Consider the following 16,481-nt stretch of genomic DNA (forward strand, 5'->3'; position numbering starts at 1 on the left):
TGTAAAAACACACCAATCAGCACTCTGTGTCTACCTAAAGGTTTGTAAATGCACCAATCAGCACTCTGTAAAAACGCACCAATCAGTGCTCTGTGTGTAGCTAAAGTTTTGTAAATGCACCAATTATCACTCTGTAAAAACAGGCCAATCAGCACTCTGTAAAGTGGACCAATCAGCACTCTGTGAAATGAACCAATCAGCGCTCTGTAAAATGGACCAATCAGCAAGATGTGGGCGGGGCCAAATAAGTGAATACAAGCTGGCCACCAGAGGGGCAAGCTGCTCAGCTTCCCTTCCATGCTGTGGAAGCTTTGTTCTTTTGTTCTTCACAATAAATCTTGCTGCTGCTCACTCTTTGGGTCCACACTACCTTTAAGAACAGTAACACTCAACACGAGGGCCCGTGGCTTCATTCTTGAAGTCAGTGAGACCAAGAACCCACTAGAAGGAACCAATTCCGGACACACTATTTTCCAACAAGTTCTCCATCTGGCTTCTATTTTAAATTCATTAAAAGTAGGATAACATCATATGGAATGTAAAAAATTGCCAAAACTGAGGGCAATTTATGCAACTGCTGAGATTCAGTCCATATCCTCAGAGGAACTTGCTATGTAATGAAAAAAGAGATACACAATCCACCATCCCATCACAGAAGGCAAAATGAACTAACTTCTAGGCCAGAGGAGAGAGTAACAAGGGAGGGAAGGATTCATTACAACTGGAGGATCCTGGAAGGCTTCCTAAAAAGGGGGCATTTGAGCCTAAAAAGGGGCCATTTGAGCCTATCGGATGATTAGCTTTTGGCAAGGAAAGAAGGGAAATGGCACCCATGATTTCCTGACTCCCAGAAAGCCCCTGTCCCAGCTCTGAATGTCCCAACTGACACATTCTCCCAGGCCCTACTTATTCTCTGCACCTCCCTTGGTATACCCCACTTTTCACAATAATCACTCTTTCTACCTTGCATTATAGTTAATTGTGTGCATGCCTTATTTCTCTTGCTAAGCCATAAGGTCTTTGAGGAAATGGAATCCATTCACTTCATTTCTGCTTCCCCATCCACTGAGCCCAGAACTGGCCCATCACCAGCCTCTAATATATGCCTGGAATGTATGGATAAATGAGTGTGAACTGGGCCAGTTTTAAAAAGTGTTCAGATTCCTTCAGACATTTATTTAATAATATGCATTAAAACACCAACTCTGTGTGAGGCATTTGTGCTAAGTGTTGAGGATAAAAGTGGTACACATGGGCATGGGCCTACCCTCAAGAAGCCGATCATATAAAGTGGTGGCAAACACTAAATAAATGAATAAATATTTGTTGAGTTGCAATTGTGACTATTTTTAAGAAGGAAAAATAGAGAGCAACGACAGATGAAATGTACCTAGATTCACAAGGTGCCAGGCACTGGCACTGGACACTACCCACGTGTTAACTCATTTGGTCCTTACCACAGTCCTAAGAGGTACAACCTTTTTAAAGATGAGAAAACTGAGACACAGGAGAGTCAAAGAACTCCCCAAGACTAATAGCTAGTAACTAGTGTGGCTAGTATTATGGGAGAATTTCACAAAGGGACCTAATCTAGTCTGTCTACTTAGGGAAGGCTTTCCCAGGGAAGTGACATCAAGCTGAGGCCAGAAGGGTGAATAAAGGTGGGCCAGGCAAAGAGGCCACTGTGGGGAGTGTTTTGGGTGGGAAGGCCTGGAGGAGGCCAAGGGCTTAGCTAACTTGAAGAACTGAAAGGAAAGCAGTGAAGCTGGTGGTGAGGTAGGCAGAGGCCATGCTAAGAAATTTGTATTTTATGCTAAGAACAATGTACACTTTAAGTAGAAAAGATGATCCGACTGGAGTTTTGAAAAGCTCATCCTGGCAGCTGTAGAGGAGAATGGAGGGGGACCCTGTCTCACATATTTCCTATATGTGGTTAGGAGACAGGATGGTGAGTTCAATTGGGTATTGGCAGTGCAGGTGGAGGGGTGTCGGATTTGCTATATTTAGGAGAGAGAAGCAAGAGAATTTGAAAATTGGTTATGGCAGCTGTGAGAAATGGAGTGTTGAAGATGGTGCTCCAGGATTCCGACTTGGGTGCACGGGTGGCTGGTGGTACATTTAGTAAGATGGGGAAGATGGAGTTCAGGTTTAAGGGGAAGATGAAGACTGAAGTCCTGGCCGTTATGAGTTTGAAGCCCTACGAGCCATCTACGCGGAGAGAGCTGTATAGGCTCTTGGATGTGTGTTTAGCGGCCAGGCTGGGGTGGAGAGGTACATGTGGGAGTTGAGGCTTGTATCTGTGGACCCACAGAGAAGGGAGCCAAGCCCTGCCCCAAGGAGCCCTCATGTTTGCAGGTCCTGCCTGCTTCAAATGTTGCTGGTGATAACCTACATGTCACATTTGACAGGGCTTCCAAACTAAGCCATCTAAGAAAGGTCTTATGATTCATGGCTTAGATCCTGTCCCTGAGTAAAAAATCTTACTGTGAGTCCTTCAAATCCTTTTGTCAGTTCCTCGAACTGTTGATGTACTGATTAGTATGTAAAATACTGACATTGAAAAGAACACTGACTTGTTTCTGAATCATATAAACTTTGATTTTCTTGTGCACAAAACATTTTAGCCTGTATGTTGTCATCTGCAGCCAGTGACTGTAACCTGGGTACCATACCCTCCGATGAAAAAAATCCCACCTCTGATATAAGGGGTCCTCCTCCCTTTTCCTAAACTTTCTTCTAAAACCCTTCCAACGTGTAACAAATTTTGAACATGCCCAACTTTGCTGGTAAGTCTTCTTGGGTGGATCCTCACATTTAGCTTCCAATAAATCAAATTATTTCAACTTCAACAGCCTTAATTTCCGTGGACACTGGTCAGAGTATTTCCTCCTGTCTTTCCATCATCCACTTCCTGTGAGCTGTTCAGAAGCAGCTCTCTGCAGCCCCAACACCCACCTACCTGCAGGCCCCCCTCTCTCTGCTGGCTCCCGGAACAAGGCTCTGATTGGGATGGCAGAGGAAAGAGAAACGGGACCAGCAGCGCTACTCAGGCCTCGAAACTCCACACTCACTACCGTTTCCGCGCCACCCTCTCACGCGGAGCTCCTGGAAGGGTCCAGCGCTCCCTCTGCAAGGCACCGTCGATCTACACCACTCGATTGGCCTTTTATGGCACTGACTGTTCTTTGAAGCTTTTGCAGCTCCTTCTAACCCGATTTCACCGTGTTGGAAATGTTGGGGGTGGGGCGTAAAGGGGGCCATCCCGTCCACAGAAAGAGTCGCTTGCAGAAATGATTTTAAAAATCCCGGGTGCCAGGACGTGAGGAGAATCCGGCAGGGAGGGACGGGAGAATTTCCAAAGGTGCCGCTCAGTGGGAAAATCCCTTTGTCAGAGTGGCCCGAGGGGCGCGGGATGCAGCCGCGCCCACCCCGCCCCGCGTCACCGCGTCTTCCGGAAGCTCCACGCCCCTGGGTACTTGGTTTCCCCGGATGGTTCCGGAAGAGCGCGGCGCAGCTGGCTGTGAGCGCAGGGCTAGCCCGGAGGCCGCTTCGGCAGCCAGGGCGGCGCAGAGGGGCAGGGCCAGAGGGAAGCGCTTTGTTCCGCGCGTGGTTCCCGCGCCTGGGGGCGCGCGGGAGAGGCGCGAATCCGAGTGCCGCGCGCGGCCCGGGGACTTGCACGGGCGTGCGGGGTGGAACCGCAGGAACCGGAGCTCTCGGGTCCCCGCCCCGCCCCGCCGGCGGCGGAGGCAGCGAGCGCGAGAGCCCAGCGGAGTCGCTGGGAGCCTGAGGCACCGAGACACAAAGGCAGGCGGGATGCGGGAGCAGGCAAAGGGAAAGCGAAAGCCGCGCGCCCGGCCGGTGACAGGGTGAAGGCGCCGCGCAGCTTTCCCGACGCCGGCGGTACCCGGAGCTCCTGGTCGAGCCTGGCGCGCCGCAGCCATGGCCATCGCTCACCTGGCCACGGAGTACGTGTTCTCGGATTTCTTGCTGAAGGAGCCCACGGAGCCCAAGTTCAAGGGGCTGCGACTGGAGCTGGCTGTGGACAAGATGGTCACGTGCATTGCGGTGGGGCTGCCCCTGCTGCTCATCTCGCTGGCTTTCGCGCAGGAGATCTCGATTGGTAAGCCTCGCCCAGGACGGAGGGGAGTGGCCGCCCCGGTCTGGCCCGGTGAGCTGCGATTTTACGGCTCACAGGCCCGAGTCTGGGTACGCCCAGCTGTGATGGTCGTGAGCGTCAGGAAGGGCAGTGGCCCCAGTTTTATGGTCCAAAGCGTTCTTTGCCCAGGTGTTTCATTGGTACCCTGGTCTACTCTACTCGCATCCCTACTCCTCAGTTCTTTTGTTCCTCATGCCCCTCTGATCGGACTGTGGCTTATAGTTTATGTTCCACCCTTAGAACTGGCACCTTGCCACCAGATTTGCCAAGAATAGCTGTGTCCCCGTTTTTCACCCCTGTCTCCTACATATTTGTCCAGCCGCCTAAAATTTTACACCAGAGAAGTTCCTGAGTGGCTACATGGAGGATGTGAAGACCGGTGCTCCATGAGAAGTGTGTTCTTTCAGTGTCTTACATATAATTGGTATTTGCTGAGATCTTAGCTCTCTAGGGTTGTGAATGATAGGAAATATCTGCACTTGGCAGGCATTAGAGGGATCCTCAACTTGGACGGTCTTACAAATGTGAGATGAACAAGTCCCCTTCCTGTAAATTATCATTTGAGCTTCATAACAGTTGTGTGAGATTGGAAAGTCTGGTGGTTTGGGCAGGATCACGTGGCTACGTGCCTTACCTTCCTCATCAGCTGTTCTGACTTTCCACACAGGAGAGAGTGTTTATGAACCAACAGGAAGGTAGCGCAGGAGGGTTAAATACAGTTCTGTGGCAGGGGAAGAGAGAGGACCCAGTGCGGCTGGACTTTGGGAAAACTTTTGTCAGAGGGTGGGTGGGATTTGGACAAGAAGGAGTAAGACCTTTGTTAAGGTTTTGAGATGGCAGAGAATGTTATATGTTCCTGGAAAGAGAGACACAGTGACTCTCCTAGCCAAGGCAGGAGGATAAGTCAGAGTTCCTGGAGTCTGAGAGTGAATATGGGCCTGGGTCAGCCTGGAACAGAAGAGTGTAGGCCGATGGTTTCAGAACTGTGAAGTTATTGTTTGAGCAGAGGACAGACTGGTTGAAAACAGCACTAAGTAAATACTAACCTGATGGTGGCATTTAGGGTCTGGGAAGAAGGTGAGAGGATGGGGCCTGGAGGGCTGGGTGCCAGAGAGCAAGGCATCGGTTGAGGTCTTGTGCACAGAGGGTGTGAAGAGTGGAAGAAAATGGGTGGGTGATTGCTGTGCGATCAAGGAGTAAATAAACAGCACTTGAGTACCTAGTTTTTAATAGGCCATGAACGGCAGTACTGGTCGAACGTGCTGTGGAGGTTGTCTGTCTGGGTGAGTGGAGTGTGGTATTGGTGGTGATGGGAATTGTGAAGTTGAGGGAAGAGTTGATTAGGAAAGAATGACGATGAGTGTGATTTTGCAATCTGCAGCACTAAGTTGTTCAGCTTGGCAGGAAGTTGTCAAATTCATTGTGGAAAATAGTTTTTAGTTTTCCTGCTCTTTGCGCAGGCATAGTCATCGGGATGTTCTTTAAGTTTCCATTTGACAGTGAATTGAGGCTTCCAGCTGAAAGCAAAACCACCAAGTAGCATGAGTCCTGGCGATAATCTCTCCCTTCTGTCAATTCCTCCTTCAGTACTGGCTGTGTGCTGAACTCGGTGCTGACCTCCAAGGACCCGGGAGTAAAAGAGGCATGATCCCTGTCTTGGAGGTGCAAGTCTTGGGTACCTGGTTGGGACAGAAAGGCAGGAGGGAGGAGTTAGTCACCCTCTGTGACCAATCTCCACCTCTAGCGCATGTACTAGAGGGACTCCTAAGGCACCTGTACCTGTAATGCCTTAGATATGTCTAAATTGGTGGGCTGTCTGAGAGGTATTTTTGGGGTATTGGGAGTGGTTTTAACTAGCAAGAGTTTGAGCTCATGCTGTGTGCATAGCACTGTTGTGTGCTGAGGGAGATGGGAAAGGATTTTGAGACCTTGTTCTTGCCCTGCCCTCTCCCTGCCCTGTGGCAGTTTACTATGCAGTTGGGCACTAGAACGTATCTGTTAGCAGGTAAGTCATTCAGCTGTCTGTAATTCAGCACCCAGCCAGGTATTGAGCTATGAGCTCCAGGCTGGTGAAGGTTGGCAGGCACTTGGGTGAGGAGCTGTCGAGCAGACTCCCATGTTTTCTGAAGTGTTTTCAGGAGTTCCAGGGAAGGACAGACATGTGGGATGAAGCTAACAGGACCAGGGAAGACCTATTAGATTAGGTATACATTTAGATAAAACCAGAAGAAGGGCTTTTGAGAAGAGGGGAGAGGTACATAGATTAATACATGGAGTTGGTACAGTGGGAGGGATCATGTCATGCAGCATTTAATTTTGTGTAGTTAGTAGTATGCACTCAGCCAAAAACAAACCAAAAAAAAGAACAGCAATAAAGGGAGAATGAAGTAATTGAAATGGAGCTGGCACTTTGCCCACCATATTGGCCAGTGAACTCAGGCCCCGGGAAGACACTGAGATAAGGCCTGCAGACTTAAAACATGGCTTCATCCTTCCTCTGTTGATAATTACTGCTTCCCTCTCTGGTGCTTGGAATACTCTTTTGTTGAACTTAACACAGAGCTTTATAACCTGTCTATGCATGTTTTGCATGGAGATTGAAACTACTCTATAAACATTTGTTGTGAATTAAAGGTGATAGCTTTTGGCATCATCAGACCTTGCTAATTGATTGTTATGTGCATGATGCTGTACCTTGGCAATGGGGTGTCAGACACACGTAGGACATAAGAATCTTTCCTCCGGAAGCACCGTCTAGTAGAGAAGTTGAACGCATAACCCTCCTAATGCAGGATTCATGGAACCTGGGCAGTGTCAGAAGTGTGTACTAAAGCCTGATGCTGTGGAAAGGCAGAAGGAGGGGTTTCTTCTGACTCATGAACAGTGAGAGTTTCAGGGCAGAGTTGGCCCCGGAGGCAGGATTCCAAGTGTGTGGAGCAGTGTTGGCTGAAGCTGAGATGTGTGAGACAACATGTGGCCGCTGGAGCTTTAGTGGCACCGTCACATGGAGAGGTGGGAGCCAAAGTAAGGGTCCAGGGGCTCCACATGAAAGAAGGCATAGCAAATCCCATTGTTTTCCTGTTTGTGTTGGGGGGGTGGTGTGTGTGTGTATAAAATTAGAAACCAGAAAATCAGCTGTAATTACATGTTTTTCCTTTTTCCACCTGTATGATAAACTAGTATATATAAGAATTCATCTCTTTTGATATAAAATCCCCTCAAGCATAAAATAAATTATATTTTCCAGTTACTTTCCAAAAATTAAATTTTCTGTCAACTGTTGTTTGATAAAATAGGATTCAAGTTGAAACTTTGTGGCGATTTTTCCTTTAAATAAATGATTTTTTACTTTAAAGAAAATCTATTAAATCAAGAAATGTGCATGGATTGTGCTTTAGATTTAAGAGCAGGTTCTCTGTGGGGGTGGGAGTGTTGTAGGTTAGAGAGAGGGAATGTCCTCATATGATAAAATACTTGGCTTCATATTAAAGGCTTCCGTTTAGTCTTTGGCCTTTTCTCTTAGTAGTTCAGCCCACTGGGCTCCTCTCAGAAAAGAAGGACTGAGCCTGCCTGGGCCACAGAGACCCATGGGCATGGCAGCAGGCTGACCTTTATCAAGCCCTGCTGGGTGCCAGCATGGTGGCTGCAGGTGAAGCGTCCACTCCTCAGAGGTTCTGGCCCCTTCCCTCCCACAGCAGTTCACACAGGTCCTACATGGTAGGCACTGGTGTGGGGCTGCCTGGGCTGGTGGGGACTGTGTTGGGGACAGAGAGCAGAAGGGACTCTGCCTTGCTCATTCACCAGATCTTGGTCTGGCTGCCCACAATCACAGGTTGAGGGTCACTGCAGAAGTGATGTGGTCTGGAGGGGCATGGCAAGGCTGGTGCCATGGTCAAGGTGGAGGCAACTTTGGTAGTCTTTGCGGCAGCCACTCATTGGTCCAGATGTGCCCTGTGATAGTGAGAATTACAAGCAGAAACCCTCCTGAGGGAGTGGCAAGGAGACTCTTCTGAGTTGTGCCTGGGAGCATTTTGAAGGCTTTTGGACAGTGAGATACTAAGGATTGAATGTAAGAACTAAAATGTGCACCTGTCTGGTTAGGCCTGATATTTCTAGTCAGCCTTTCTGAAATACTGCAGGTGTGCCTCCTCTGAGATTCAGCTGGGTAGGGGGAAAATAAGTGACACACAGCAAAAGACAGTTTAAATTTAATTGTGAGTTTGGGCTAGAAAGGCTGTGTGGTGGGAGCCAGAGAAGGGAGATTCAGTGGTTTCACCAGCCCTCATTTTTCCTTCCTCTTGTCTTCCATCATGTCTTGCCCTCAACAAGTGCTCCATAGGAATTTAGTGAAGGAAGTGCCAGAGCACACTAGGGAACTCTCCCAGAGTGGCTGTGCTGAGGGAATGGACGGAGTGTTCTGGATAAGGGTCCCAGTTGCTTGGAAGTGCGCCCTCTGAGTGCCATTTAATGATACAAGTGCTGTCCTGGGTCAGGCCTGTCCTGGCCACCTCCCAGACACCTGCCTCTGATGATAGCAGTAAAGGATGCACATCGTCATGATAGGTAAGTTGTCCCACTTGATTTATAAGCTCAGGTTATATTGCGTGTGCCTCAGATTCTTTTTTATGTTATTTTTGTGATGAGGAAGAATCTGTGTTCAGAGTGCAGAATGGTGTACTGTGGAAGAAGGATGAGTGTGATCTGTGTGGCTTGGGTACCCTATGGGTGTCACCTTGTGCAAGCTGCTGAGAGACAGTGCCTCGAGGCCCTTCATTTCTAACACATCTACTCTCAGATGCCTCTAGAAGTGCTGCACATTTCATTGATGGGGGGAGAGGTTTAGGAAATGGCTGGGCGACAGCTTTGTGTAGAATATAAGCATGATTGCATGACGTGACCTTCAAGCTCTGAAATTCTAGAAGTATTTCTCTAAAGTTATGAATTCCCTTAGTGTGCTGCAGTTATGGACTGAATGTTTGTGTCTCCCAACCGCAAAATTCATATGTCGAAGTCCTGATCCCCAATGTGATGCTAATTGGAGATCCCTTTGGGAGGTAATTAGGTTTGGATGAGATTATGAGAGTGGGACCTTCATGATGGGATGCCCTTAGAAAAAGAAGAAATCCCTCTTTCTCTCCCCCCTCCCTCTTCCTCTCCCCCCTCCCTCTTCCTCCCCCCCTTCCTCCCTCTCTCCCTCTTTCCCTCTCTCTCCCACTACCCCCCTTCCTCTCTTCTTCTCTCTTCCTCTCTCCACAAGTGCGGCCACAAGGAAAGGTGTGTGAGCACGCTGGGAGAAGGGGGCCATCTGCAAACTAGGAAAAGAGCTCTCACCAGACACTGAATCTGCTGGTACCTTGATCTTGAACTTCCCAGACTGTGAGAAAATAACTGTTGTTTAAGCCACCCAGTCTGTGGGATTTTCTTACAGCAGCCTAGTTGAAGACAAAACTATCAACAGACCAGACTCTGAATGGGATTCATGTTCAAGGGGTCTTTTGACAGGGCCTCCTGTGCCCTGCGCTTAGGGCTGTACAAGGCCTGAGGCGTCAGGGGCTGCTTTGATTCCCTGGTGCCTCATGTGGCACATATCCCCTGGGAAGGAGAGCCCGTGTCTCCTGCCAGGATGTTTCTGGCTGGTTGGACCAGGTGGGGAGCTGGGGCAGCCAGTAGTCTACTAGGGAAAGGGTGTCTGGTCAGCCGGGGACCCTGCCTCCCTCCCCCACTGACCTCTTAGTGGGCAGCCACCGTTCTGGGTAGAGGACTTAGTCTTTCTGAGTTAGCACTGCTCTTTTGCTATCATTACAGGGCAGGCATTGGGCCAGCCCCAGTGAGTCAAAGGATAGATAGAACTGCAGCTGCTTCCAATATAGTTTGCTTGGAGTTCCCCTTTCATTTCCTGCAACTGAGTCAGCGGCTGGGTGGCTTAAGTTATCTGCTCTGTTGTGGCTGAATTTAGACCTGTCTTTGGGAATATCTTCAGGCTGCTTTTTAGCATGTACCAGCTGGCAAAGCAGATCGATTCTTTTCAGGGTTGTCTATCAGAGTGGGCCAATATTTAGGGTCTCATGGCATAGGTCCTATAATAGAACATCTTCAACTCACACTAAACCAAAGAGCCAAGAGAGACTCCTAACCCCTCCAGAAGGATGCATGCTGTCCAGAGAGTCTACTGTTGGATACATGTTTTACTTTGTTAATATTTTTCTTGTACAAGTAGTAGCTAAATACATTATCATGGTAAAGGATTCATAAATCTCTTTCACTATGTGCTGAAGGTAGGTGGACACTTTGTGCAGCCTTATTGCTGTACTTTGTCTGCATTAGCATAACGTGTACACCTTATTTTATTTTTTAAAACAAATCGAGTCATACCATAGTGGCTTGCTTTTTCTCACTTAGTATGTTTGGAGAGCTTTCCGTGCCAGTACATAGGTGTCACCTCACTGTTTTATAATAGAACAGTATTTCATAGCTTAGAATATACTTACAATTCATCTAAGCAGTCCCCTAATGATGGACATTTACTTTCTTTCAAAATTTCTACTCACACATAAAGCTTGTTTGCATGAAAATCTTCGTAAATATTTCTCTCCTCCCAGCATTAAAAGGAAAGGAGACTAGTCGCAGCAGTATCAGTTTCCAGAAGGATGAAATCATTTTCCGAATAGTTTTGCATTCCTGCGTTCCTATTTGAAATAAGTGGAAGAAAAAAAAAAACCACTGCCCTGTACACTATCCAGCTCCGACTCCCTCAAAATGTGACTGCATTAGAAGTTTGGAAGAAGCATTTTGATGTGCTCTTGGTTTTAAGAAAGAAAGGGCCTCCTTCAGGGGGTAGAATTGCAACTTTAAGTAGAACTTCATGATACATGTTCTCCTAACACTGTAAGTTTCCTTCCTAACATTTACCATAACTTGAAGTTAGGTAATTACTTGCATACTTATTTGTTGAATACTGTAAGTTCATTTAGGGCAGGGACCATGTGTCCTTAAAACTTGATACATATCGGCCGGGCGCGGTGACTCATGCTTGTAATCCCAGCACTTTGGGAGGCCGACGTGGGCGGATCACAAGGTCAGGAGATCGAGACCACGGTGAAACCCTGTCTCTACTAAAACTACAAAAAATTAGCCAGGTGTGGTGGCGGGCGCCTGTAGTCCCAGCTACTCGGGAGGCTGAGGCAGGAGAATGGCATGAACCCGGGAGGCGGAGCTTGCAGTGAGCCGAGATCCCGCCACTGCACTCCAGCCTGGGCGACAGAGCGAGACTCCGTCTCAAAAAAAAAGAAAAAACTTGATACATAGAAGTATTAGGCGGCTCTCACATTGCTATGAAGAAATACCAGAGACTGGGTTATTTATAAAGAAAGGTTTATGTGGCTCATGGTTTTGCGGGCTGTACAGGAAACCTAGTGGCTTCTGCTTGGCTTCTGGGGAGGCCTCGGGAAACACGGTCATGGCGGAAGGCAAACAGGGAGCAGGCACGTCTTATATGGCAGGAGCAGGAGCAAGAGAGAATGGGGGGAAGGTGCTACACATTTCTAGTGGTTCACACCTGTAATCCCAGCACTTTGGGAGGCCAAGGCGAGCGGATCATGAGGTCAAGAGATAGAGACCATCCTGGCCAAATGATGAAACTCCGTCTCTACTAAAAATACAAAAATTAGCTGGGCGTGGTGGCGCATGCCTGTAGTCCCAGCTACTTGGGAGGGTGAGACAGGAGAATCGCTTGAACCCGGGAGGCAGAGGTTGCAGTGAGCTGAGATCATGCCACTGTACTCCAGCCTGGCGACAGAGCGAGACTCCTTCTCAAAATATATAGACAAATAGATAAAACCTGAAAATAGGCCTTAGGACCTTCATGGACTCTAGGTTTGGATTAGCAACATCCCTTTAAAAAACCATGCAAACACCATTTTTCTGCAGCTGGTTGCTTTCTTGGATTGCTTCCTTGTCAAACCCCTAACTGAGGCAGCGAGAGCTTGGTCCAAAGTGGAGAAAGGGAGGCAATTTGGGGGCATTTGCCCTGGCTAAGCTAGGAACTCTAGGCGAGGCAGGCCCTGCTGCATGCTGTGGGGTTTCTGGGGGCAGCAGGGAGACATTAGTTACTTGGGGAGAAGGGGGCCTAAAGAGAATCTACCATCTGCTTGGTACCAGGCACACCTGGTTCTGTGGGGGGTGAAAGGGGTGGTGGGGAGGGGACGCTGTTGTTTTTTAATAAATTCTCTATAAAGCTCACACTCCTTTTTAAAATATAAATATTTATATATGTATATTATATGATTATAAAGATAAAACTTACTGTAGAAAATATGGAAAATACAGAAGAGAAAATAGCAGTAAATCTATAATACTACCAGGGATAACTACTATTCTATCTTGGTCTGTTTTCCCCCAGGATAGATATATATATATATATATACAGTAACTTTTAAAAAGTTTTGAAAAACCAAACACTAAGTCAAGGCCATGTTACCATGTTCCTAAATTGTTGTACATGATTTTTTTGTTGGCAGTGACATGGAATGTTGTGCACATGTCAAAATTTAACTGTTTCACAATTTTTGTAATATAAATAGCATTGTGAAGAACACTCCTGTACATAATAAACCACCTCTCTAAAGATCTCAGTATTTCAAGTGATTGTATAATTCTAATTACAAGGTCAAAGTATACATAGACATTTTTAAGATTTGACTGGTGTGGTTGGGTTGCCCTCTGGATAGACCCCCAATGGATACTTCTCCCCGCAGCTGAAGGAGTGGCTTTCCCCACAGCTGGCAAAAGTTAGTGGATTATCGTCCACAGCTTAATAGGTGAACAAAGGTGTGCCATTGTTTTAAGTCGCATTTATTCAGTTACGGCATTGAATGTTTTTTCGTATGTATTTTTTCCATTTATATAATTCTGTGAATTGTCTGTTCTTATCTTTTGCTTATTTTTCCAAGGCGATGTTGGTTTCTCAATGGGTTTTATTAACTATTTCTATGTTTCAAATATTTTCTAGCTAGCCTTCATTGTATTTTCTTTTCCGGTTGTCCGTTTCCTTTGAATTCTGTTTATGTTAAGCATTTTTGTTTTTTAATTTTTAATTTTTGTGGGTATGTAAAGGTATATATTCATGGGGTATGTGAGATATTTTGACACAGGCATACAATGTGTAATAATCACATCAGGAGAAATTGGGTATCCATCACCTCAAGTATTTATCCTTCGTTACAAACAATCCAGTTGTACTCTTTCAGTTATCTTAAAATGTAAAATTAAATTATTATTGACTACAGTCACTCTATTGTGCCATCAAATACTGGATCTTATTCATTCTTTCTATTTTTATGCCCATTAACCATCCCCATTTCCCCTGACAGCCATCCCTCAGTAACCTTTACAGTATAAGTTTTGATAAGCAGAAGTTATTTTAAGTCATCAAAACTACCCATCTTTTAATTATTTCTTCAGTTGCGTTATGATTAGACTGTCATAGCCCATCCTTAGGTCTATCAGTTTTTTAAAATGATCTTTAATGATTTTATTTGAACATTTACCTCTACAGTCTGTTTTGTTCTTTTGGTGCTATAAGTCAAGACTCTAGCTGATAATCCCCCCATTGTCATTTATTGAGGAACCCGTTCCTTATTCATTGATCTTTGATGATTTCCCAATCATATAGTCAACTCAAGTAAGTGAGCCTATTTTTGGGCTGTTTATATTGTTCCACTGGTCTATTAATTTTCATGAAAATACCAGACCATCCATTTTGTCACTGCTTTCATACTGGCTTGTTTTTAGATGTGAGTAGATACCTAGGTAAATTAAAGTTATAAAATATTAGAATCATGACAGGGAAACTGAAGCTCAGCAATCTAAGTGAGTGACTTGCTTGGCACCAATTGTCACATCGCCTTAGCAGATTAATTTCTCATAATATATCAGATATTTAAAAGGCTCTTGAATTATAGGAAGAGCATCATTATCAGCAGGATCCTTACTGGAAACTTGTCAGGCTATCTCACTATTGGACCTTTTAAAATATTGTAGTTATGAGGAACACTATTTTGATATATAATAAATATTTATTTGGTCTTTGGTTTCCCAGCACTCTGCTGATGAGGTCACTGATGGCAGTGGTCTCCTGGATAGCCTTGTGAGCCAGGCTTGTTGCCAAGGGAACCAACCATGTGATTAGAGGGTTGAGACTCTCAGCCCCAACCCCTGACCTCACGGGAGGGGAGAGGGCCTGAAGCCTGAGTTGATCACTGGTGGCTCATGATCTAATCAACCATGCCTGCATAGAAACCCAGGGAGAGGGTTCCGAGGGCATCCACGTTACATCCACACTGGGAGGGTTGTGCATCCCAACTCCATGGGGACAGAAGCTCCTTCACTCAGGACCCTTCTGAACCTCGCTCTGTGTATCTCTTTACCTGTCTGTTCATTTGTATCCTTTAAAAGATCCTTTTTCGTAAATTGCCAATAGTAAGTAAAGGGTTTGCCTTAGTTTGTAAGTCACTCTAGCAAATGAATGAACCATAGGAAGGGGTTGTAGGAATCCTCAATTTATAGCTGGTTGGTCAGAAGTTCTATTACTGCTGTTCTTGTAATTGTGGGAAGCTGTAATAAATAATGGATGGGCTAAATAGAGTAGAAATGCTTTGAAAAAGATTACAACTTCCAGATCGGTTCAGAAAGTGGTGAATATTTCAGTATGAAGGATAAATAGGCTATACATGGACTTGGTGCTTCAGCTAATGAGACAGGCCCATTCATGGGTACCCCATGGCTGTCCTGGGGTGCTCACTGCATCAGCCCCAGCAGGTCCCCTCACCTTACTGCTGGTGTGGCAGTGGAGGGAGTTTTCCAGGTTAATTTTAATTTGCCAAATGTCTATATATGTCAAAGTTCAGACAGTAAGAGGAAACATTAAAGCCCTGCCCTTTTTTACGGACACACCTCAATCTCAGTTTCTTCCCCAGAGGTAACTACTGTTCCTGTTTAGTGCATATTCTTTTACAGTGCTCATTTTTTTGCAGTTTGCTCATTTATCTTTAATATGTCCCAGAGATATCTTCATGTTAGTGCATGCAGATCTGCCTCATCTTTTTAAATGTGCCACAATTTTCCATCATGTGACTATACCTCAATTCATTTAACCGTCTGTTTATGGGCTAGTATGTTCATTCCACTTTTTCCTACTACAAACAGTGGTTTAATGAACATCCTTGCATGTGCTTCTTTGTGCAGAATGTTTCTCTAGAGCCGTGGTTCTCAAACATTTTGGTCTTAGGACCCCTTTACACCCTTAAAATTTCTTGAGAATTCCAAAGAGATTTTGTTGTCTATTGGTATTTATCATATTAGAAATTAAAACTGACAGATTTAAAAATATTTATTAATTGATTTAAAGTAAACCTATTACATGTTCAGGTATAACATATTTTTATGAAAAATAATTATAAAACAAAAACAGTAATAAGAATAGCATTATTTTCTATTTTTGAAAATCTACTTAATATTTCATTTCATAGTAGATGACTGGATTCTGGATTCTCATTCATTATGTTGTAATATCCCACATCAGTAGCCCCCAAAACTGCACTGCATACACTCATGAGAGAACGAGAGTAGAAAGGCAAGTAACAACGTAGTATCATGAACATAGTTTTAATGTCGTGAACCTCCTGAAAAGGTCTCAGGTTTCAGGGTTTCCAGACCACATTTTGAGAACCGTTGTTCTAGTGGGGTTTGAAATCAGAGGGACAAAAGTTGTGCACATTTTAAATTTAAAAGGCACTTTCAACTGCCTTCCAGAATACCAGTTTACACTCCCATCACCAATATAGGCCAACCCCACCCCACTTCTTTACCAATGTTTAATACTTTCAGAGTTTTAAATTTGCCAATCTTAATGGTTAAAATGCCATCTCATTGTTTTAGCTTGTAGTTCCCTATTTACACTGGGATTTCATGAGACACACATTTCTGGGCTCACTGTGACACTTGGCGGTGTCTGGTGACTGCCCCCTCCCTCCCCAGTGCCCACCTTTTTCTTTGGCCTGGGATGTTTGATCCTAGAGAGACTGACAGGTCTCCGCTTGTTTTCCTTGGCTTATGAAATACCCCTTCCTTCTGAAATCCATCTTAACTATTTTTTAATTAATTTTTTTAAGCTAAAATGTTTTTTTAAAAAAACCCTAGTTGTTTCACTTCTGAGCCCTCTGTTTGCTGTTTACATTTAGTCAACTGGCAAATATTATTTATTAGGAAATGTGAATAGTGATGAAGGCATGAGTTATAAAGCCAGACTTCCTGGGTTCCAATTCTGGCA

General features: G+C 45.4%; 1 protein-coding gene across 3 annotated transcripts in view; it reads left to right on the plus strand.

Annotated features, from left to right (window-relative positions):
- Positions 1–1,691: 1,691 nt before the first annotated feature.
- Positions 1,692–16,481, plus strand: part of PANX1 (pannexin 1) — a 155,049-nt gene continuing 140,259 nt past the window's right edge. For all 3 annotated transcript variants that reach the window (XM_063608756.1, XM_063608757.1, XM_003813789.6), the window contains exon 1: positions 1,692–4,120. In XM_063608756.1, coding sequence (XP_063464826.1) covers positions 3,940–4,120 — 181 coding nt within the window. In that variant the 5' untranslated portion in view covers positions 1,692–3,939. The remainder of the gene's footprint in view (positions 4,121–16,481) is intronic.

The sequence above is a fragment of the Pan paniscus genome, chromosome 9 (genome assembly GCF_029289425.2).
Source record: "Pan paniscus chromosome 9, NHGRI_mPanPan1-v2.0_pri, whole genome shotgun sequence".
Taxonomy (NCBI): domain Eukaryota; kingdom Metazoa; phylum Chordata; class Mammalia; order Primates; family Hominidae; genus Pan; species Pan paniscus.